Source organism: Pholis gunnellus (genome assembly GCF_910591455.1).
Source record: "Pholis gunnellus genome assembly, chromosome: 9".
Lineage (NCBI taxonomy): Eukaryota > Metazoa > Chordata > Actinopteri > Perciformes > Pholidae > Pholis > Pholis gunnellus.
Genome location: NC_136535.1, coordinates 16,597,544 through 16,622,529, shown reverse-complemented (window position 1 = coordinate 16,622,529; position 24,986 = coordinate 16,597,544). Strand labels below are relative to the sequence as shown.

The window sequence follows — 24,986 nt, the reverse complement described above, 5'->3', positions numbered from 1 at the left end:
GCCCTTGTGCACATTGGAGATCATGATACTGTGAGGTCCCCATGTAGCATGTTTCCCCTTTTATTCTGAGTAATGCATACATTTGTGTTTAAATTGTTTTCAATAAAAAATGAAATACTACCCTTATATCACTAAACTATACACAGAATTCTGCTGCACCCTGTGGAGTCTGATGCCCACCTTTAACATATGTTGCTGCTGTGGGTGTATTCATTTGTAAAATGTGTAGAACTAATAATATAAACAGTTGTTATGTAATTTGAATTTCAGCCAACAATATGCTGCATACATATAAAGGCTTACAATTAATTATACTCATCATGTGTTTGACTCCCTGCCTCTAATTGTCACTAATTGTCACAATGGTTAAAATAATCCGTCGCTCAAAATGTACCTCAGATTTCCGACGGCCGTGAAAGCACCGCTTTTCCAGCGTCGTCTGGTTTCCCAGAAGCCTCCTCACCAGGAAGTGATATGCCGGAGAGCTCTGGTTATGTTTTGACAATGATGGAGGAAGAAGAATTGGAGTTTGCTGAGGATTTGGAGGCTATATTGCATCTAACCCCAGAGGTGCAACTAGCCATTGAACAGGTAGCCGTTTGACCTCGTTACCTTTGCGGGTTTTTAAACACTGTTCACCGGGTGCTAACAGACCAGCTGTGTTATCAGGCTAGCTGGATGTGACACAAACGTTACTGTGTTATGGCCGCTAACGACAGCTTTAAAATATCGATTATACTATATATACTATATAAACTTCGTTTAGCTTAAGACACGTTTGTCGGGTAGTTTAACTATATATTGTGGTGACGTCAACGTTAGCTGGAAATAAAAAATACGTTACAAAGCTGAATATACCTGTTACTGTCACTCTTATGAGGCTTTTGTCATGAATGTTAGGAAACCATTAGCATCTGTAGTTATTTATACATGACTCATTTAACGTTTGCAACGTATATATGTACAGGTTGTCTGTAACGTAATGACCGTTGAATAACGACGACGTTAGGCTAGTAGGAGTCATGAAGTCATCCCAGTGAAGACACCATTAAATATTCAGTGTAATTGTGTCTGTCACTCTCTGACTAACTGTTTGTTTATCCCCTGTGAACAAGGTGTTTCCCAGCCAGGACCCGCTGGACAGAGCAGACTTCAATGCTGTAGAATACATCAACACACTGTTCCCCACCGAGCAGGTACACTGAAGTGACACAGAAATATCTGCAGCCAGACTCACCCTGGTGTCATGCAAACTGATATCCATTTTAGTGTGAAACCTAAAAGAATGTTGTTGTTTTTAATTGTATATATGGTATATAATATACTTAATCCATATACATGTCTGTGTGTATACTCTATCACCATGAGGGGTCACTGTAGTTTGTGCTTATATTAATAAAAGGGCTCCTAGTAGTCTGCATGCCTTTTTACCTAATTTGATTTTGTGTGTCGTTAATCAGCAGGTGAGAGGTTACACATGTAGATATAATAGAACATATAAGTAATCAGCTTGTTTAAGCACAAGTGCATTAAACGCTACAAAGTATGTATTTCTGTACAGATGTGTTTTTGTTTTGTGTAAAATATAGGGTCCACAGCACAACATATTAAAGAGCAGGATAATATAATAAAGTGTATTACTGATAGAAAGGTGTTTGGTTTGTTTATCCATCCATTCTCCTCTGTTTGTAAGGTTGCTTCATGTTTCCCTGATTTCTTGTCGTTGTGTTTCCCTTCAGTCTTTGGCTAATATTGATGACGTGGTAAACAAGATCCGACTGAAGATCCGGTGAGTCGACGTCAAACGACTTGATAACGCATTTCTTGCTTTTGTCTGTAGTTTACCCTCAGTCTGACTTTTGCCATCTTGTGTAACACACGACAGGCGCCTGGATGACAACATCAGAACAGTTGTGAGAGGCCAGACCAATGTGGGCCAGGATGGCCGACAGGTGAGTCGAGCTGAAGGTGACCAATGGTCACACAAACTTGATCGACAAAAAACTTTTTTTCCTGCAATGACGTTGAACACCTTTCAGGCAGAAACATCACATTTCTTTTATTTTAGATACATTTTTCATTGGGTGTCATACTTACAGAAGTTCTTGAATTATATGATTTTGTTACGATGGTCGCTATCAACAGATTCTGCATTCAGATTTTGACATCGGAAAAGTTCTGGTTTCCACTTGTAGGCCGAGTAGTAGTGACCAATCACACGTGAGCTGGGTTTGGTTGGATGCAGATAAACAGTCCGTGTGGAAAGTGGATGAAGCGGAATTGACCAAAATGCAATCTCTGAACCCAGCGGCTATTGTGTAACGATGTAAACACTGAGCAGCACACAGAAATGCTGGCTGTACCCGACCCCAAAACATACAGCCCCTTGTCCCCAGAGGCTTATCCGTTATGAGTTGCTCACAAAGGCTGATCGATATTTGTGTTGGTCTTAGTTTGTATACAGTATTGTTACTCACACATTATTGTAGAAACATGTAGACATTGCATGCCCTGATGGGGGAGATTACCAACTACTTTAGCATATTTTACTTACAAACCACCAGACCTGTTCATCACTTGTGGTCCTCAAAACAGTACCCTTAGAATAGTGCCACTGGTTGCTCCCAACTCAGAGTCAAACCCGCTCGTCTGCTCATTCCGCTCTCCACATTGCTTCCATGGAAAAGGACAAGATGACTCAGAACCATTCCCGCTGCTCAAACTGCCCCTCTCCACGGAAATCACGTCTGGGAACTATATTCTCGTATGTAATAATTTCTTTTAAACCCATGCTTTTGAGCCTTTGCCTTTTCTTTTGGGAGCATGACAGGGGAAAAAAACAGCCCTCGCTGATTCAATCCAAGTCCTCGCTCTATCATGGAGTTGTGGCTTTAAGGGAATGTGACACCTGACGGGTGAGTCGCGTACGTTCTGACCAGTTGACATGATTAGGTGTGCGTTTGTCGTCAGGGTGTCTGGCCTGGTGGGCCCGTCTTTCCAAGTTAGCTACCGTTTGGTAGCGGAAACGCTCCAAATCCCCTCCAGACCAATAACATTATACAGTCACACACACACAATCATTTTAGTTTGTTTTTCCAACCCCACAGTGCCATTCCAACATTACCAGAGGGAAAATGCTTTCTGCAGACGGAAAGACGGGAGAGGTGTACATTTCAAGATGGCGATTGAAGCATAAAGACGGCAGTAGAATAAAAGCAACTAGATCAGCAATTCAGTCATTTCTGCTGTTGACTGAACTCACTCACTGAGCTAAATGCAATCCCAAGGTTGAAATCCTAGACAGCAACATTTATGCAGGAGGGAGAGAGAAAGTAGGGGAAGTCTGAGCTGGGGAGTGATTTTAAATGCTGCAGGTCAGACCCCGGCAGCTAATAGAGCTGATATTTAGTTTATTGATGGCTGTGTTTCATTTGTAAAAAAAAACAACAATAAACACTGAAATGTCTATTGCATTACATTAAGACGGATGCATACACACAAGCCCAAATGGTGACGGTATGATTGACTGTAAATACATGGTGTCCAGTGGCAGAGAGACAGACCCGTTTATAATGACGTGAACGCTTTCATTAAATCGAATTTATGTCAGTGCTCATATGCGGCTCATTTCTGCACAATCCAGACTCATCCCTTTTAATTTGGGTCATTTCATGTGGTCAAAATATTACAGATGTTATTTCCTAAAGTGCTGAAGATGAGCGCAGATTGTTGAATATCCCGACCAGTCTGGTTGTATCTGGCAAATGTAGACAACATAACACACACACACACACAGAACATATCTGTATGTGGTTGTATTCTGCCAGGTCAAGAGTTTATACCTCATACGCTGTTGTACAATTAGAAAGTTTGATCTGAAAAGTAACTAAAGCTGTCAGACAAATAGTAGTGGAATAGAAGTAGAAAACTGCATAATAGGGAAATAGTCAAGTAAAGTACAGGTAACTTGAATTTCTACCTGAGTACTTGAGTAAATGTACTTAGTTACATCTTCTCAGAACTCTTATATGCTCTAAACAGTTGCTTTCTTTCTTCTGCCTCCTAATTTATGATGTTTATGACTTGTTGTTTTCTGTATTTATATTTTTTTTAAAGTGTCACACTCTACATACCTTATCAGTCTGTGGCTCTTATGTTTTTCCAGTATAGCCTATTAAATCTGACTCTAACATCATTTGCAAACACCAGCTGCGCCAAAATGTCGTTTCTCTTTACGAATGGAAAAACATTCAAGGAAATGTGTTGCGGCGTATTTATAACAAAGTACATTAGAAGAAGTGGTGCTTTGGATAGTATTTACTGTCAGGCTTAGCTATGGTTAAACAATTGTTTTAACACCAGGAGTGATTCTATACAAAAGCACTTCATGTGCTATTCTTCTCTCCGTTAAGTGAAGCACTCTTCTCTCTCTAAACTGTCTCTTTAAAAATGTTTACATGAAGCGTTGTGCTCAGGCAGTGATCCAGCTGTCAAAATAAACCTGTTTGGTTGATCCGATTTATTCTATTTGGCCCTCAATTCAGAACTTACACTGATGTCTGTCAGCGGGGGAAGTGCATCTGAAGCCTGTTTAAGCTTCTCAATGGGAACTCCATAATACCACCTATATGTGCCTTGGGACCTGCGCTGCTCATTGCATGTTAGGGACACACGGACTTGGTGTGTTTGTGTGTGAGAGCAGATAACAATCTCGGGCAGGGAGGCGCCTGCTGGGCAGTGGTCTCTCTCCGCTTTCCTCAAGGCTAAATACAGGAAATGAGCGCTAGGAAGCGAGCCAGATTGACTCAGCTGAAGTTTGCATGAGCGACAATTGCAGCCTTGGAGGTTCTGGCCTCTTCTGCATGCACTTTGTTTGCTCAAGACGTCCTCCGGGGAACCTCTCTAAAGATTCAGTGGCACTCCCTTCCTCTTCACTCTCAGATCAAAGCGTAATCACATAACCTGCTTGCTCCCCCGCCCCCAAATAATTTATCCAATCACCCAACAACCGAAGGGTGGCTTGAATCATAGAAAGAAGGATGCATGCAAGCTACGGTCAGCTTCTGCTCATCTTTATTGAAGAAAGGTTCTCTGTCTGGCCTCCATGGCACAAAATCATATTAGTTGGTTTAAGGACATTCAGGTTCACACTCCATGGAGGGATTAATGAAATGATTCATAAATTCAATTAACAAATTATTATTATGTCAACATGTCTCTTTGGTGACTTCATGACCCGGTCGTATGGCGTCGTCTTGACTTAGACTGCGTCTCTGCGACAATGTCACCAAGTGCTGCGCTTTGGCTGCAATCAGGAGGGAGAATTAATCCTCTGCTGCCAGTGCAAGCTGTATTTATGTTTGTGTAGAGGTGCTTGTAAACTCGGTAAATTCCTTGCACAGTTGGTGCCGGCTGTTGGCATTCCTTGAGAGAGAGCGAGAGAGAGGGGGGGGGGGGAGAGGGAGTGTGTGTGAATTTGAGGAGAGTCAAGTTGTGTCACAGCAAATGGTCAAGTGAAGCCAATTACCTTAGCATCAGATGTCAGAGCACAATCTCTGTTTAGCGCCATCAAAGAACAGCTGCCATGTCAGATGATGGGGAGATATTAAAATAGCAGGTTAACTATCTGACAATTGTAACTGTCTAATGTTATCTGATCCAGTCCGGCTTTTACAGGCTGTTAAAACTGCTAACAATCTCTCTTTAGCCTTTACAGCGACAGCCTTTATGCAGCGATTAGACTACATTACATTACAGTCATTTAGCAGACGCTTTTATCCAAAGCGACTTACAATAAGTGTATTCAACATAGGTATTCAAGGGAACTACTAGTCACCAGAAGTCATAAGTGCATCTCCTTTTTTAAACAAGCATCTAAGAGCATAAACCAGAGCAAACGTACAGTGCAGAAACAAACGAACGCAATAAGTGCAACAAACTAGTATGAATACAATAAGTGCTGAGTGGAAGGCTCAGGGTAGCACTTCTTGAAGAGGTGAGTTTTCAGTCTGCGCCGAAAGACGGGCAGCGACTCTGCTGTCCTGAGGTCAGCGGGGAGTTCATTCCACCACTGTGGGGCCAGGACAGAGAAAAGCCGTGACCGGGTCGATCGGCCGCAGGGACCTCTGAGCGACGGGGCAACCAATCGCCCCGAGGCAGCAGAGCGAAGTGGTCGGGCGGGGGCGTAGTGCTTGACCGTGGCCTGGAGATGGAGATAGGAAGGAGCTGTTCCTTTCACCGCCCTGTAGGCTAGCACCAGAGTCTTAAACTGGATGCGAGCGCTTACAGGGAGCCAGTGTAGAGAACGGAGAAGGGAAGTTGTGTGGGAGAACTAAGACCTATCAACGTCAGATATCTAGATAGCTCGCCAATTAGTCTGTAAACCAGACCTGGAAATAAGGCATAAGCGGGGATTTTTGCCAGTGGTGAGTGTGGATAAGAAAATATCCTTGGAAATTTGACCCAGGCTGGCACACAATGATTCCTCACACCGCCTTGCTTCTCACAACAAAGTATTATCAGTGTAGCATATTCTTAGGTAATTTAGGAAAGTTTGGGATGACACATTTTCATGAAAAGGTTTCCGATGTTCTCTGCCCATGAACTTGTGGATGAAAGAAAATCCAGACTGTCCCTTTCGTTTCATTTTTGACATTTCCAGCAGACGCGGGAGGCGTTTGTTAAGTTTACTCAATCACAATTATAGCACAGTACAGTCTGTTAGGAACAGTAAGAAATATATTATCCGCTTAATAAAGACACGCATGTATTGCATCTCGTGGAAGCACCAAACAGCAGAAGACTTGTTTTATCTTGTCTGTACCGTTTGACTCGCCACTGCTCAACTGATTAACCAGCCAACAGATAGAAAACTCTGTAGCTGTCGGCTCAGTCGAGCTGAGGAGTGAGAAGCTTCTCATCCCTTTGTTCTTTTTAAAGGTTATGGCCCAACAGCTCTGTTTGGTTTTCCCTTTTGTCCTCCACTTCCTGCTGCGGTTCCTGCTTAGTGTGTTTGTCTGACATGATTAGGGATGGACTGAGCTGGACTTTGGTGCTATAATTGGAACTTAAGTCCGAACTTAAAGCCCGTTCGTAAGAATACAGACATACACACACTGTCTGTGTTTCTTTCTCTGTATATTTCATATTGCTCTGTTTGTTTTGGGCAGGCTTTGGAAGAGGCCCAGATCGCCATCCAGCAGCTCTTTGGCAAAATCAAAGACATCAAGGACAAGGCAGAGAAGTCTGAACAAATGGTATGTACACACACACACACGCACACGCGAACAAAGGTGGCCTGTTAAAGCATATAAGGGACATGATCCATGACCCTAGCACAGGGTAGATACACCCTGTATCCTTCCGTTACAATAGAGGACAGTGGGAGGAGTTATTTATGGGGTAATGCACCTTCCGTGTGTGTGTGTGTGTGTGTGTGTGTGTGTGTGTGTGTGTGTGTGTGTGTGTGTGTGTGTGTGTGTGTGTGTGTGTGTGTGTGTGTGTGTGTGTGTGTGTGTGTCAGAGGAAGGCTAGTGGGCTGGGTACGTAAAGAAAGGACGAGGGGGAGATTGGCAAGCAGACCCTCCCTCAGGAGGCATGTAGGAGCAATAATTTCCCAAACCAATGGGTGTGTCGTTCATCTGGCTCTGTTTCTCTTTATTCCATCGCTCCATCCAGTGAATAACCTACATTTGTTCACCTTCTCTTGCTTCTTCTTTTCCCATCTCTGCACTTTTATCTTCTCCTGTCTTCACGCGATTTGCGACCAACCTGTCTGACTTGTTCCTCTTCCTGCACAGGTCAAGGAGATTACAAGGGACATAAAGCAGCTGGACCATGCCAAGCGCCACCTAACTACATCCATCACCACCCTCAACCACTTGCACATGTTGGCAGGGGGTGTTGACTCTTTAGAGTGCGTACAATCACATTTCACAATTTACCCTAAAACGTAATCGACCAAAATAGAGTATTTGGGGTTGTTCAGTGTCTCTGTAGTTGTGACATGCCCTCTCTGTTTTAGGAAAAAGGATTAGTTGCTGCCAGTACAAAGCAGGTCTTGTATCAAACCTCATAAAACCCAGAAACCACAGGCTGAATGATGGGTTTTACTGCAGTCCAATCTGTTTTCAGTAATGTCGACAATTTCCCAAAACCTCATGTATATTGATGAAATTGACGAATGATCTGATTTTAACTGCAAAACAAGAAGAAAATCCCATAAAATCTCACCTTTTTTCAGACGGGTGGAAAGAAAATCACACTGTCCAGTCCCCACAAAGGGGCTTAATCATTTTAATCTCTAGTATCCATATTCTGTATGCAAAGCTATGCTGGATTTGTATCACCTCCAGCTGATTGTTATGAATGAATTTACACTTGTGAGAGACATACAGCTAGATTGATGCTCGGCATATTTATTTTCATAGCTGTGTGGCGTAACCACTTTACAATCCTAGCGTAGAGGATATAAACATAGATATTTTCTTTGTATAATAATCGAAATAAATCACATTTTGTGTTCTGTTCCAGAGCCATGACCAGAAAAAGGCAGTATGGTGAGGTGGCCAACCTGCTGCAGGGAGTGGTCAACGTGCTTGAACATTTCCACAAGTACATGGGCATACCCCAGATCAGACAGCTTTCTGAGAGGTAACTAACACACACACACACACACACACACACTCACCAGTGATGTACTGTATGTGCTTACATAAAGGTATTTCTTCACGTATTTTACTCGGCTCCACTTTCTCTGAGTGTATCTGCTACATTGCAGCCGCTCTTGAACGCAGCATAGCTGTAAGAACCGCTCATTTTCCGTAGCCAAGCTCGATCTCTGCTTACAGCTGAAATATTCCATAGCTCGTCCACTGAACTTGGCTGGAGGTATTTTGTGTACTACATCCTGTTTATGCAGATATTCACACGCATGCACGCACAACCCCACACATACAGGAACTCACAGGAAGGAAACACTGAATAGGGTCTTATTATGCCAGAATTTCTTTCATTGTGAGAGATTAGGGGCATAATTATCTGAGGATTTGTTTGTGTCTCCATATGTAGGTGTGTGTGTGTGTGTTTTTGTATAAAACGCATTTAATACATTATGCACAGAACAAAGTGCATTGTTACAGTGTAACTGTTTCCCACAGTCCTGACTGGTTAAATTTCCATTTTCATATTATTTTCCAAGAACATTGGAATCAATTTGGGACACATTGTCCAAGCTGATGTTCAAGTTCAAAGTAGTGCTGATCCCCAAAAACAAAAAAAAGGATGACCATCTGTTCTGTTTTGACTGAGGTGTGGCAGACTGTGTTCATACCGAACAACAGCTGTGTAGAAGAAGAGACACTGCTGGAGAAACAGATGATGGGAGAGACATGGGGAGGGTGGTGGGGGGTTTACAGACAGACAGCTGGACACAAACAGTTAATAGAAAGTAAGTAGAAAAACCTCTCTGACAAACAAGGGCAGGCTGCATATAGAGGCAGACTGTTGGATCAGATGGTGAGTTCACAGAATTACAGCCAGGAGGAAAAGTAACTACGGGATGTTTAGAGCGGCGAGTATTGTAACCTATACAATCAAACCATTTTTGTATATTTAATAAGAGCAAGACAATAAAAGACACGTTTCTATTAAATTCTGAATTCATACATGAAACAAAAGGGTAGACTTACTTTAAATCCGTAAGGTTTCTTGTAAAAATATGTAAAAACAAAATTGAGTGGGAAGGTAGAATCATTTAGGTGGAATATTTCTCTCAATGAAATTAACTAATTTTAAAACTGAACAGGAATAAACATGAAATACTTGTTTAAATTTGTATGTAGGCTCAAACAAAAGTATTAAAGAAAATAATTGGTCACTCTGAAAATTAAGAGTTTGTGTTGTAAAAACTATACGGGAATTTTCCAGCTCAAAAACGACACGGTTCAGTTTTAAACAAATGTTAAAATTCTACAGGGTTACAGTCTAAATGCATATTAGACATTTTCCATATTCCTTCATTAATTCTGTGAAAGAAATTGGCCTTTTGTCCCGACAGTACTTTGAACCGTGACTAAATGGAGTCAGTGCAGCAGGATCAACGAAGCTTATTCTTTAATATGCCTTTATTCTTCGCTGAACGCTCTCCTCACTGTCTAAACTACACGGTCACTGTCACAGTTCAGCTGACGGGCAGACAACATCTCTGGCTTTGTTGCACGATTGTATACTACGTGTTAACACATGCGAACAAAAAGCAGCCACAGACTGGACACAGTCTGGCCGGCTGCTGACAGCTTGCTCTCTGTGACATCAGCTTATCAGAGTGTGAGACGCATCTCAAACAGGAGCTGTTGAGTCTCATACTCAGTAGCTGGCCAGACACATGTGGGTACTTGAGTCGATAGTCGACAGCGAGCACTTGAAATGAAGGCTCACAGTTCAGTTGCCATCCGTCTGTGATATTATCTCCCCTGTTTATTCTGGACGATTGTCATTGCTCTGGGGTTGCTGTCCTCGGTTAACCCGGCCTGGATGAACACCGAATCGCTGAGGACTGGACAGACTCAGATTGTCTAAGTAGCCCTCATTATATTTGCATTTCTCCACCATTCTTGTAGTTTTCCAAATATTTAAAAGTAGCGATTTTATGTGGGTGATGTGACACTTTTTGCCGGCAAGTAACTTGTAAATAGCGCCTTTCTCTGCAGTTCTTTGGAGAATAATTTAACTAGCCATAAAATGTTTTTATATATTGGAAGCTTCCACATGAAATTGCCACCATTCCAATATGACATATGACTGAATAATTGTGTGTCATTGTTTTCTTTTCCGCTCCAGAGTAAAGGCAGCTCAGAGTGAGTTGGGGACTCAGATCCTGGCAGATTTTGAAGAATCGTTCCCCTCTCAAGGCTCCAAGGTAAATATGTTGTATGGGAATCTGGATTTTCAGATTTGTTAAGTTTCCATTTTATTTCTTTACACATTACATCCATTGATTGATCTTTATTTTGATAATGTTCTTGTCTTGCCCCCCTCCCTCCTGTACAAAAATTTATGTCAACCCATTTATCCATCCATCCAGAGATCAGGTGGTCCCAGTAACGTGCTGAGAGATGCCTGTCTGGTGGCCAATGTGCTGGATCCGCGCATTAAACAGGAGATTATCAAAAAGTTCATCAGGCAACACCTCTCAGAGTACCTGGTATTATTCCAGGAAAACCAAGATGTGAGTAAGAATTAAAATTTTAATAATATAAATGATTGAAAAAAGGGGTGGTATTTAGGTATTAATGAAAAAGTATCGTACCCTGTTGCTCAGGTTGCATGGCTCGACAAGATTGATCGCCGCTACGCCTGGATCAAACGGCAGCTGGTGGACTATGAGGAGAAGTATGGACGCATGTTTCCTGAGGAGTGGTGCATGACGGAGCGTGTTGCTGTGGAGTTCTGCCACATCACCAGGTAAATACAGTATAAAAACCCATCTAGGAACAAGCGTCGCAATTTTAGACTATGAATATTTGGGGTTTGTGGCTTTAGCCTATTTAATGACTATTTCATGCTGTTTCTCTGTCCCCAAGAAAAGAAAATTAAGTTAAAATCTAATTAGAAAGGCAGGAATTGAGAAATTGGTTGTGGGACTTCTGAAGTGAACCACACTGGTATCGCGTGCCTGACTTGAGTCTGTGATTTGGCTTCTAGTACAGTTGAAGAAGGTGGCCTACATGAGCAGTGACCTCGTGCACACACTTCTCAGTCTTTTCCCCACAACTAAACAAGAGAAGAAAGAGTGGGCATTGTTTGTGCGTTACTCCCAGCTGCAGCTGACAATTGCAGTTGTGTTGTTAGAAAACAGATGTGTTTTTGCTAAAAGGACGAATGAAAAGATTGTGTACTAACAAGGACCATTGGAGACATTTTGGGATGTCAGAGCATAGAAGCCAAACTGATGATATGTCCAATTTCCTTCCATGCGTGTTTCTAAGGGTGGAGCTGGCCAAAGTGATGCGAACACGCGCTAAGGAGATCGAAGTGAAGCTGCTTCTGTTTGCTATTCAGAGGACTACAAACTTCGAGGGTCTTCTGGCCAAACGTTTCACAGGATGCACCTTGACGGACACACCTGGAGTGAGAAAATTACACACAGAAAATCAATGCACACAGGTCTATTCATAATCAACTACAGCTGGAAACTTTTGGTGGTGTTTTAGCAAAATGGTAGCATGCAGAGTTTGCCCCATTAAGGCAAAAATATTTCATCGAGGTTGCTGGTTTTTGTTAGTATGAAAATCACATTTATGTGAAGCTGCAGATCCCTAGTTTGTTGTGTTCTACACTCGCGCACACGAAGAGTACTCTCTTTGTCACAGCTTGAAGAAACCTTTTAATCCAGGTCAAGTTGGCGTGTGGAGGTAAAAGCAATGCAGAGAGAATGGACGGATTATGATTATTTTGTTGGGGGACATCGAGGCCAAGCTTGTTCAGAACTGATAATATTTAGGCTAGTCAGAGGCCCTTTTGTCCTCAGTTCAGTTCACACCCATGCCTGTTTGGTTCTGTAATTCAATCAGGGATTTGGTTGGGTGGAATTTTATAATTGGAGGTACAGTTTCACCAAAGCCTCCCATGAAAATGGTCTCAATAAACATGGAAGCAAATGATGAAACCTGGATTGTATTTAAAAGAGTTTGTGATAATTACAGAAACAGTTCTGTCCGTTAACAGTATTCACAGCATGGAATGCCTTAGTGGCAGTAAAACCCTTAATGCGGCTCTTAATAATTGAGCAATAGAAAGAAATACTAAAGTTTTATCTGTGCTTTTATAGCAGAAAAAGCCAGAGAGCCCTCTCGAGTCTACTAACCCCTTCCTGGAGGACGAGGGAGGTGAGGATGTGGGCGCAGATAAGGACGAGGATCTGGCTAAGGTGAGTTGGCCTAGAAGGACCACATCCGACCTGTTGTTGCTTTCTCTGATGCGGGGCTTTCTTTAGGCAGCTATACATTTTTTTTTCTTGGGCTCCTCATAAAGGGAATATGAGTAGAACAGTGGTGTAGCAGCCATATTTAAGTATTCTACCATGTTCTACCTCAATTTACTACCGAGTGCCTATGAGGCAGTAGTTTTACCACAAGAATATTATCGTGGCTGAAGGATGTTGGGTACACCAAAGGTGAAACTACTCCACTCTAATATAACTGAGGTTAAGTAATACTTCTCATTTCTTTAGTTTCTAACATGTAACACCACCGTATCCTTGAAAACTGTGTTTGGAGGCAAAACATAAAGTCACTGATCAGGAGCTACACTGCAATCCTGTTTTTTCACTAACTCCTTGTCTCCCCTCCATTCTGTTAGCCAAGGAAGCCAAAAGCTCCGGACAACCCTTTCCATGGCATTGTCTCCAAGTGCTTTGAACCTCATCTCTACGTCTACATAGAATCCCAAGACAAGTGAGCAACACGCACTCATACAAGCCCACCGGGCCAAATTGGGTCGTTGTACACACAGGTTGTGTTTTAAAGCTGGCACATGCGTCCCTTTTCCATTGCCCACTCATCAATCAGATCCTCCACCTCCCATTCTACTTCATGGCCTCTTCTGTCTTTCCATCTCTTGTTCCTGTACATGCCTCTGTCTCCACTGTGGCGGAAATGTTTCCCATTAGCTACACGACCACAGACGCCGGGAGAAAGAGAGAGGGAGGTTGAATAAGTGCTGCCACAGCAGATCTGCCTATTTTCCTTCCCACCTCTTTATTTTATTTCCTTTTTGGTACCCCTCTTTTTTTTCTTTGTAATCTTTGTTTCATTCTGTCTTTCTTCGTCTCAATCCCTCTATATATTTTTTTTGTATTTCTCTCCCTATTTTTTACAGTCTTTTTCTGTTTTCTTCCTGCCTCCCCTTCCTCTGTCTTCTCCCACCACCCTTCACTTCTCCTCCATCAGTCCCCTTCCCCAGTCATGGTGATCGCTCCTCATACTGAGCACAGCTCTGGGACTGCTGTGCTTGCATGCAGCCCCTGGCTTCTGGCTCTCTGGACCGTTAAATGCTGTTTGTCTCTCCAAGGGGACAGGATTGACCTATTCCGCAGCTACAACCTCATTTCAATCCAAAAGCCTTAAACAGGCAACAGCCAGATCAGCCTGTTCCCAGTGGGACATAGCAGGAGAGAACAGTGGCCTGCTTGTTTTGTCCTTGGCTTTAGTTCCAAGATTCAGTAGGATTGGACCACACCAACTGACTGTGGACCTGTTGACTGTAGTACTGAGGATTTTGATATGCTTGGAATATTTTCTCCTATTTATCCACGCGGCACTCTGTCTCTCTGCTTGTTATTTTATCCTTTTATTTATTTTTGGGGTTTAGGAACCAATCACATGTTTTTAATGTTTATATTTGATTCATTCCTTTCACATGCCTCTAATCCAACCACCCGCGTGCGCACGTGTTTTTGAACCTATGTTGGTTTGGCTGTACATTTTCGGGCATTTGCAGGAACCTGGGCGAACTGATTGACCGGTTTGTGGCTGACTTCAGAGCTCAAGGTCCGCCCAAGGCAGGCACAGAGGAGGGCGGAGCAGTGCTGCCCAGCTGTGCTGACCTGTTTGTCTATTACAAGAAGTGCATGGTGCAGTGTTCCCAACTGAGCACCGGAGAGCCAATGATCGCCCTCACAACCATCTTCCAGAAATTCCTCAGAGAGTACGCTTGGAAGATCCTCTCTGGCAACCTGCCTAAGTAAGAATGGTTCAGGTTTGGTCATTTTAAAAAAAAGTCATATATTAGAATTGTCCTTTGTCATGTAAGTGAAGTTACAGTCTTAACATGGAGCGAGAGATGCTCGTGGTCTTCCGTGAGTACACTTTGTCCCATAGTAGAATTAAAACAAAGAGAGATTCAATGTAGCAACAGAAGGTCAGCATTAGCATGACATTGTTGCAAGGTGCTGAATAGACGACAATAACTGTACCTTTTTACTGACATTCCTAAAGCAACCAGCTTCAATATGAAGACACGTCCAGAGTGACTTGACTTCAACACTCTATGCTTTGGCAGTTGCTGAAGCCAATATGAAAGAGTTAATATGTGTAACGGTCAGTAGACGCTGGCTCTAAAACAGTCTGACTGATTTGAATTAACAAGGAAAAGCCTAATTTTCTCTCAAAATACAATCGTTATATATGAATATTATAGTATAAGTCTGTCAATATTCAAATGTTTCTTCTTTTCAACGATTACCACTAACCAGCATAAGCCAACAATGAATTACTCATACTATCAAGTATTGCCTGTCTATTTCTCTGTGGCATAGATCTCCATCACTTTCCAAAAACTATTAAAAGCACATCGATCACACATACACCATCATGCTGACAAGAACACTCACTAGCTTTTCAACTGTTTCCATCCATGAGAATCAGTACATTTTCTGGGCGGTAACACTAACAGAGATTTCATTAGGATTCATTTTTCATAAACAAGTATGTCATGCTCACATTTGTTCATTCTTTTGGAATGGTGATGGAGCTGTTTCAGAGTTCACTTTAAAAAACGTAATGTCTACAGTCCTCGCTGTAGTTTGATGGATTAGAATGGCATGCTATGAGGGATCTGGATTTGGTTATGTTGTGGCAAAGCCTAATATGCTACCAGTAAAAACATATCTGGCTCAGTGGCAACATTAGTAATCATCAGTGGCTATGGTGAACACAAACACACAGGTGTGCTCTGTTTCTGTTTCCCATGCATGCGTGCTAATTACACTCTTGCGCTCGCTGACTAATGCATGCCGTACTCTGAGCTGTATGCAAACACGATACTAAGATGCACTCAAAGGCTTTGCAGGAGCCAATGTGGTGTGCTGTGAATTGGTTTTGCGAGGTTTGGAGAGAGGCCCTCGAAAAGGAGCTCGAACTATGTTGTGGTTTTCCCCACGTCTCTGTTATGACGTTTATTAATGACTGGGCCGCTGCTGAAGCCTCGTCGGTGCAGCATCAGGACACTTGCGTCTGCTCGTAGTTAAGGCTGTTGTGCCTCGGTTATTACTTCTTTACCTGCGGTCACTCAAAGAGTTTTTCTTAAAGCGCAGTAGCAAAGGAGGTCCACATCAGCCAGTTTTAGGAAAAGCAAAACACGGCATCTTGGGGTTTGTCTCAAACCCTGATCCCTCTAATTCACCCTATAACTTAACGGCACACAGTAATCTGTGCTCCAAATGTAAACAAAGAGAAGTCGCCACAAAGCTTTAAAATACACAAGACTAAACCAGCAATCACTCAAACATTGATGGATACCTTAATACGAGTACTAACACTTTTACAACAGCTACATATTCATTATTCATCATTAGTAGACATCAGTTGACAAGCCCAAATACAGATTTTCTGTCAAAAGTGTCAAGCTCTTGAGTTATTTATGTGAATCAACATCTGTATACATATGGCAGAAACTACTGATTGGACCTTAAGTAATATCCCACTCTTTCTCTGTCTCTGTTTTACTGATGTTCTCTCCTGTTACGTCTCTCTCTCTCTCTCTCTCTCTCTCTCTCTCTCTCTCTCTCTCTCTCTCTCTCTCTCTCTCTCTCTCTCTCTCTCTCTCTCTCTCTCTCTCTCTCTCTCTCTCTCTCTCTCTCTCTCTCTCTCTCTCTCTCTCTCTCTCTCTCTCTCTCTCTCTCTTCAGATCCAACAGTAACAGCGGGGGTCTGACCATCAGCAGTCTGCTGAAGGAGAAAGAGGGCTCAGAAGCTGCAAAGTTCACCATGGATGAGCTCTGCCTGATCTGTAGCATCCTCAGCACTGCGGAGTACTGCCTGGCTACCACACAACAGGCATGAATACAGACTTGAGGCCTGAAGAATCTATGAATCCATACTTTAAGTTGAACATAAGTGATGCCCATCATGTAGCAGTTACACAATGTTTGACCCGTGTTTCATCAGCGTTTTAAGGAACTCACAGTGGCAGTTCTGATTGCAATACACCCTTAAAGGTTTCACCCATGCTGTTTTTCAACACACATACAGCAATTTAATTCAGTATTTAAAAAAATAGACCAACAAACATTTGAAACTGTGCACTCAAAGTACGCTTTTTATGTGTTTATATTTGTGTTTTTGTATGTTCCAGTTGGAAGAAAAACTTAAGGAGAAGGTAGATAAACTCCTGGTGGAAAGAATCAATTTGACAGGAGAGATGGATACATTCAGCACGTAAGTGACAACTACCGGACCAGCAATGTTTCTCTGATCAAAAAAAGAGCCTACCTGTAAATGTGAAGAGTATGTTTTAATGGTGTTAATTATTTACTGTCATGTTTTCTCAGTGTGATCTCAAACAGTATCCAGCTACTCGTTCAAGATCTTGATGCTGCCTGTGACCCTGCTCTTACTGCTATGAGCAAGGTTTGACACACACACACAAATATTCACACTTTCAGGTCATAAAATATAAAGAATTTGGAATCTAATACCATTGCCATCCATTAAAATGACATATTTTTTCCTCTTTCTCTTTCTCTCTGTCTCTGTCTCTGTCTCTCTCCCTCTCCCTCTGTGTCTCTCAGATGCCGTGGCAGAGTGTGGAGCATGTGGGTGACCAGAGTCCTTATGTGACGTCAATCATCATGCACATTAAACAAAATGTGCCCAACATCAGGGACAATCTGGCCTCCACACGCAAATACTTCACACAATTCTGCATCAAGTTCACAAAGTAAGATACACACACACACACACACACACACACACACACACACACACATTCATATGCACATTATTGTTCTATAAATAAGCCATAGTGTTCCCAAAGTTGATGTATTTGTCACTTCTTTCTTTCCTTAGTTCTTTTATTCCCAAATTTATCAACCACCTGTTCCGATGTAAGCCTATCAGCATGGTGGGCGCTGAACAAGTAAGTCTAATTTATGCTAACGCTTTCCTAAAGCTTCATTTGAGCTGCACTGTGAGGCATCATCTTAAGGACATTTTAAACCGTACATGCATGTGCGATATTACACGTGTATTCATTCAGAAAATTCATGCTTTACGTACGGGTTTAATCTTGAATAGCTGTTCTTATGCCGGAGTTTCTGTCTTGTCTTGTCTATCCAATTCAACCAGCTCCTCCTCGACACTCACTCCCTGAAGACAGTCTTGCTGGATCTGCCCTCCATAGGCTCCCAGGTGCTCCGCAAGGCCCCTGCCAGCTACACCAAGATAGTGGTGAAAGGCATGACCCGTGCAGAGATGATCCTTAAGGTGAGGGACTTTAGATGCAAGATGGAAAACCACTCAACCTTGCTCTTAAGGCCAGTCGAGAGATTGTTTCAAACAGTTTACCCATCTCGTATAAACTCCGAATGAGCCCGTATCTTTAACTGATGGATTTTAATGAGAACTTGAGTTCTTCTCTAAATACAAAGTAGTTCAACTTAAACACATTATCAGAGCCACTTGATCTTTATGGGACACTTCAGGTTGTATGACATTTAACTTGGGTGGCTAAATTCATGCTGGCCATTTTTACAACCAAAGCTTCACTTTCTGACCTTTAAAGGCTTGGAACTTTAGATGGACCCTTTTGTCTGAGTGCAGTCTGAATGACTTGTCTTTATCTCTTGTTCGCCGTTGTTCATATTGAAATTCTGACATATCCAGTTAAACACGAGCTTTTGGCGTTGACGCTAACGCTTGACCACGAACAGACTGGCACATCCTGCAGCTAACTGTTTTTTCCACTGATTAAGGTTCCATCATAAGAAGCAACAAAAGACAACATTTGTCCTTTGAGGGTTTGTGGTTTGATTGGCGAGCCAGTATTAAAGTGTTTGTTTTGGGTCACTCACGCAGATTATCTACTTAGAGTTTATTTTGGGCGAAATAATCCTTTAATTGGGTCTTTAACCTCTCTCACAATAGCACTTTATGAGCATGTTTCTCTAAAATAACGCACCTCGGGAATAGTAATCGAGCCCATGCTCTACTGGTTTAAAGAGTGAGAGACGGGCCAACACAAGACACACACACACACACACACAAACATCTTCCTAAACACAGTATGTGGTTGACCTTAAGCCAGTGGAAAGGTGTGAGTGAGTGAGTAAATACTTAGATATATGCAACCATGCGTCTACTCACGAAAACATGTCCAGTAAAACATGGTGTATGTAGGATGGACATGATTCTTAGCCTCGCCTCATAATTTAGCTCATGAGACCCTGGAGGACAATGGTATGTGGCTGCCGTAGATAAACCACACCCTAATTAACTGTCTCTGGAGTGTACAGAAATGCACACACATACACACACACACGCCTGTCCCTTGATTTACCTTGGCCTCCCGGGAGGCCTTCTTTCCTTCCTGAAGTTATGGTGGTTGCACTGCCTTGACGTTTGTAGCAGTTAGTGTGACCTGCTCTAATCCTGCTATTGCTGTTATTAATGTAGTTATAATATTGCAACCACATCTTAAAACCTGCTCTAGATTTGGGACTTCAGGCACACTAGCTTTGCAAACCCCTACTTCAGATTGGATAGCCTCTTCTTTATGTTTTTCTACTGGGATGCACGCTGTTCCATGTGGTCTGTTTAAGGCTCGTCTTTGTTCCCTGGAAAGATGCCCTGAATGCACTGTATATAAAAGAATTTCCACTCATCTGCCACACATTAAAAAGGGCTTTCACATCATAGAATTATAGAATGCATTCACATCAGCATTCGCTGTCTAGCTTTTTCTCTGGATCCGACTGCCAGTGGGCCCCTTCAGCTGGAATGTGATCTTCATGACTTCTGAAGAGGTCTCAAAGACGTAGCTGACACTGCATTAAGGCCTTCGAATGATTCACATCGATTACCGTGACAGGCGGAAGACATAATAATCATTCTGGAGGCTCGAAAGCTGATACTGCAAACAGCAAACAAGAAAAGTCTTGGTGATAATTAGAATGATAGACGAATAATACAGTCCTGACCAATAAGATACAGTCAAACATTGCATTTTGTCCCTGGTAGCAAGAAGGCATAAAATGATGAGTTCTCTGAGTCGCATCCCTCTAAAAAAAAAAAAAAAAACGTTTTTGAACGAGCAAAGTGTCTTCTGTGAACGTTTCCGGCCTTTGAGAGAGAAAGCCCATACGAGTAAAGACAAGCTTTTGTACTGCGGCCAGCATTTTAGCCATCAACTTTGAGCAACATCAAGGTTCCTCACAGGTAATTGCTTCCACCTGACAGACAAACCCATCTAGAGAGGGTCAATACAAGAATTCCTCCGTCTAGCCTCAACAATAGTTTTAAATTACACTCTGTGATGCTGTGACTTGAAATCAAATCTGGCCTACCCCCACCAAGAAACACTCCAAGGAGCACTTTAACATTTTCAACGCTCACTTTGAGATTCAAGCCAATAGCCCACTGCAGGATTCATGCAGAAATAATTAAGCATCATGTAAATTCTTTGAAGTGGAACAGTGTTGTTTTTGCACGTTTTGATTTATACCCTTGAGATCTTGTTCAAATAGTCCAGAGAGGTAAACTGGAGTGTAAGCAAAGCTTGTGTTTCTACACACGTAGTCCTGAAATCAGCACTTTCTTTAAATCTAATACTCAAGCAGGTCATCTTGTTAACTCATAACTGTTCTATATACTTTTTTTTCCTTCAGTGTTGTAAGATTACAAATATATATAATAGTATTTATTCCCAAAATGTTGGTTTGTGTTTGCCATGGCATGTACACAGCTGCACATTTTGATGTTAGGTTTATGGTTCTACAGTTGATTTGATGATCTCAAACCAATCAAAACTGTCCTGTGGATGTTGCCAACAGGTGTGAAGCAACTATAACCATGAGTACCATTCTTTTTTTTAGATGTGTTACATGTTACACATTTAGCACACTTTGGACTAACATGAATATTTATTTTGAGTTTGTGGTGTTGACTCCCGGAGGGGAATTTTTGTCTCTTTAGCTGCCAAGTAGCTTCACAATGTTCACCAGCTAGCCGCTAACTTTGTCTCTCAGCTGTTTGGTGCTGGGCAGGCACCACTTAGAGGTCTGTCAGAGCTTGTTTGCTAAAAGCAGCAGTCTGCTGCTGAAGTGAGAGGAAGACGGCACCAAAACAATGCAGTTCTGTGTCCTAAAACCAAAACAATGAGCTTAAAGCTGCTAAAACGGCCCAAAAAGCTGAAGGGAACTGTGATATCAACACTAGCGACCCGTTTCACATTACCCATGCTCATGTCATTAATTGTTAATATAAGAATATTGATTAGTGAGGGTTTAAACTGAATATCTACTTGGGCTTCAGTTCAATCCCAAGAGAATTATTACTGTGATTATTTTTCGGTTTCCACTGCTTCCACAGTCTTTATGTAGCAGTCGGAGTAAGTACTTTCAGTGTTGAAGAATATATTTGTGTTGTCTGTTTTGAGAGCTGGTGCTCCGTTATGTTCAGAGTTCGTGGGATTCCGCCTGAGACGGCCTCTCCTGGCCGGTACGATGCCTTTGAGACGTGGCTGTTTTCCACGCTCCTCCAGCCCAGCCCACCATAGCTCCAGCTCTCTCTCTCTCTCTCTCCAACCTCTAAAGTTTTCTTCTGGGAAATATTTAAAAGTCAAACCCCCCTTCCCCACTCTTGTTCAGCCTAAATGCCCCCCCCACTTCCCCCTCCTTACTCGGTTGCTCTCCCTCTCCATGCCCGTTTTCATTCTTAAACTCCCTCTCTTTCTTTCTTTCTCTCTCTCTTTTTTTTTTTTTTTTTTACTAGGTCCCTACAGGCCTTTCCTTTGGCCTGGCTCCAGGACAGTTGCTAAGTAAATCACTCAGTCAGCAGGGCTAGTAAGAAAGCGAAGAATTCCACACAATCCTGAGCCTTTCATGCCTGCTCTTCCCTCTCCCTCCCTGTGCAGCTCACCTTCTCCCATATGTTACCTTATGTAGAAAAGAGTCAACACAGAAAGGACGGATTGGGTCTTTTTTTTAATTTATTTTATTTTAGAAGTGAAAAGAGAAAACATTTTTTTAGATGATCCCTGCGTGCATGTGTATGCATGAGATTGGGAGGTGGTGGTCTGTCGGCCATGTGTTGGTCTGCCTTCTTTGTAGCGGCTGCAAGAAGTGCTACCCGATCCACGTTTTCCTCCCCAGTCTCTATTGTTAGGGAGGGAGAAAAAAATAGAATCCAACCCAGAAAGACACGTGCCCCGTTTAAACCTTTTCTGCCTGGTCTTGACTAATGCAGATTTTTGCCCAGACTCGTTATAACCGCAAAATAATTACCGGTGAAACCAATTCTTTCCCACCGATGCGTTGAGTAATTGGCGTGTAAAAAGGAGGAAAAAAAAGAGCGAGTGAGTAGTGGGCTCCTAAATACAGAACCATAGTCTCAACTTTGTTTGCTGCTAGAACTATACTTGGTTTGTCAGTTGTAGCCCCCCCCCCCCCGTCATTTGGGCCCTAGCTGCCCCATGTGGGATCATTTAAAGATCACTTGGGTCGTTCCATGATGGTTCACAGAAAAGGAAAGGAGGGGGGGGGGGGGGGGGGGAAACCAACATTAAACTCTACTTTTCCGCAGGTGGTGATGGCCCCACATGAACCGCCAGTGGTGTTTGTTGATAACTACATCAAGCTCCTGGCTGATGGAAATCCTGAGACCTTCCAGAAGATTCTGGACATGAAGGTCAGTAGGTTTCTACTGTACCAATGATTTAAAGACATAGTTAGACATTTTGGGATATCCGGTTATTTGCTTTTCCTGTTGTGAGCTAGAGGAGAAGATTGATGATACTCTCAAATCTGTAGCTTCAGTATGGACCTGCTTAGCTCATCAGCTAGCTCAGTTATGTTTGAACGTAACTAAATCTGCCCACCAACACCTCTAAAGCTCACTAATTAACATCTGCACATAAGCATCAATAAAACTACAAGTTGTAGTATTTATCACTTTGTTTTTTGTATTAATTAGTGAACTGCAGAGGTGCTGGTAGGTGGATTTTGTTTACCTCTGAACAGAACCAGGCTTGTATTCATCTTGTCATCTAACTTTAGTTAAAAAAAAAAGCATACAAGCATGTTTCCATAGTATAAAGCTGTTGCTTTAACATTGTAATATTGCATTATGTCTCTAAGTTATCTTGTCTTCTTTTCATTTTTCCCATAATTCTGCTTAGCATATGTTTTCCAACATGTTCCTGTGAACCAACACACTCCCAAGTTTAGCATTTTCCTCTTGTTTTTGCGTTCCAAGATTGAATTTGTTTAATATCTTGTGATTTCCCCTGTTTGTGTGTACTTCTTTGTGTCTGTGTAGGGTCTGAAGCGCAGTGAACAGAGCAGCATGCTGGAGCTCTTCAGGCAGAGGCTACCCACTCCACCTTCCGGGGCCGACGGCGGGCCCTCTCTCTTCAGTTTCCCCACCCCTGAACAGGAGTCCTCTCGCATCCGCAAACTAGAGAAACTCATCAAGAAGAGACTGTGAACAGACACGCATTGAAATTGCATCCTGAAAATGAAAATGAAAAAAGGGCTGCCGGCTGGGATGGTAGTCACGTCTTTTCTTTTTTACTGTAATTCATCTCAAAGACATTCAGTTATCGTGGAGAAAGAACAAAAAGTTGACTGACAGTAATATGAACCCAAGCTGACGCCGGATCATGAAGAAACTTCCTCAAATGCTACTTGCTGTTGTTCCGTGTGTAATTTACTTCTGTAACTTCCCACCTTTCTTTTCATGACACCAATGTCTTGAGTTTTGTAACATTACTACATCATTGCACAGTGTCTGCACTCAGTAAAACGGTTGTAGTGCTATTATTGTGCTCAGAGAGCCTCTGGCTGCCTCTCTGGGAAATGTCTAATCCACGATGATTACAGGAAGCCTGATCTTAATGAAAGGAGATGTTTTCTGAACATAACGCATTTCAATGGTAGCCATGGTTTCCCCTCAACTATTTTAACTTCAAGTAAGGGATACCAGGTTGAAATGACTGTGCCATTGAGGTGGACATAGGTGTTGGGGTTGTTTGTGTGTACGGTGGCCTAAAATGAGTCACTGACTCCGGGTTTAGAGTCCCCACGTCTGGGACAAATAGAATCTTCTGATTTCCTGCATCATCAGTCCGATGTGACTGATTTCTCTTAATATTTAAAATCCATCTAGGTCGACTTGAAAATGAGAACCAGGTAGCTGAAGTCTTTTCACTTGGGCAGTATATTAAGTATGTGTACATAAGTATGTTAGTATACTGAGCATGTGTACATCAGTCAGTCTAATTTGTTTTAACAGTCCAAAAATATTCTTTGATCATTTAGTCCTCCGTCTCCTTTGCAGTGACATGTAAACAAGGTTTAGCTCTAGTGTATCCAGCATATCCATAGGGCAACAAATTGCTCCCTCGCGAATCCTCTTCAACGTCAACTACATCACAGTCTGGAAGAAAGCGAAAATCAGCTATTTATTTGAAGTCAATGCCCTGATCACTGATTTTAATGCCAGTGCCTCTCAGTTGTAGTAACTCAAGTCAATGTAACTGCATTGGTGTACACCAAGGTGTAGGCAACGGTAGCGTAAACAATGACACACTAAGTGTGCAAGAGAGTTTTTTGGAAATGTTTGATTTTTTTTTTTCCTTGCAGGAAGAGCCACCGTACTCTGCCTCTGATTGGCTAGTACGTGTTGTCTTCTTTGCTGAATTGTATTACTGATTAACAAGATTGGTAGTATTAATGATTTCAACTCAGATATGGTTGTTTTCATCAGCCTTCTTGTATACTATCGAATAAAATTACAATGACCTGATTTTGGGTAAAAAATGTGTGTTTTTTTTTTAATTATTACTAAATTACAGATCCGTTGGATATTTAAATTGTGATGTGCCATAATTAAACTTAAAGGTAACTTTGATGTTGATATTTCACACAAAAAGAAAAAATGGCACATCTTACCAAAAAGGTTGCCTGCCCCATGGTGTACACATCCACGCCTT

General features: G+C 42.2%; 1 protein-coding gene across 1 annotated transcript; it reads left to right on the top strand.

The window, feature by feature from the left end:
- Window positions 1–452: 452 nt before the first annotated feature.
- Window positions 453–24,799, top strand: vps53 (VPS53 subunit of GARP complex). Its single transcript, XM_079165761.1, has 22 exons — window positions 453–591; window positions 1,116–1,196; window positions 1,740–1,789; window positions 1,886–1,952; window positions 7,170–7,256; window positions 7,800–7,915; window positions 8,533–8,652; window positions 10,840–10,918; window positions 11,084–11,227; window positions 11,321–11,463; window positions 11,988–12,129; window positions 12,830–12,928; window positions 13,360–13,454; window positions 14,500–14,742; window positions 16,687–16,834; window positions 17,133–17,215; window positions 17,329–17,407; window positions 17,569–17,717; window positions 17,846–17,915; window positions 18,125–18,262; window positions 22,577–22,681; window positions 23,312–24,799. Exons 1-22 carry the CDS (start codon window positions 475–477, stop codon window positions 23,477–23,479), a joined length of 2,523 nt encoding a protein of 840 aa, XP_079021887.1. The 5' UTR covers window positions 453–474; the 3' UTR covers window positions 23,480–24,799.
- Window positions 24,800–24,986: the final 187 nt, after the last annotated feature.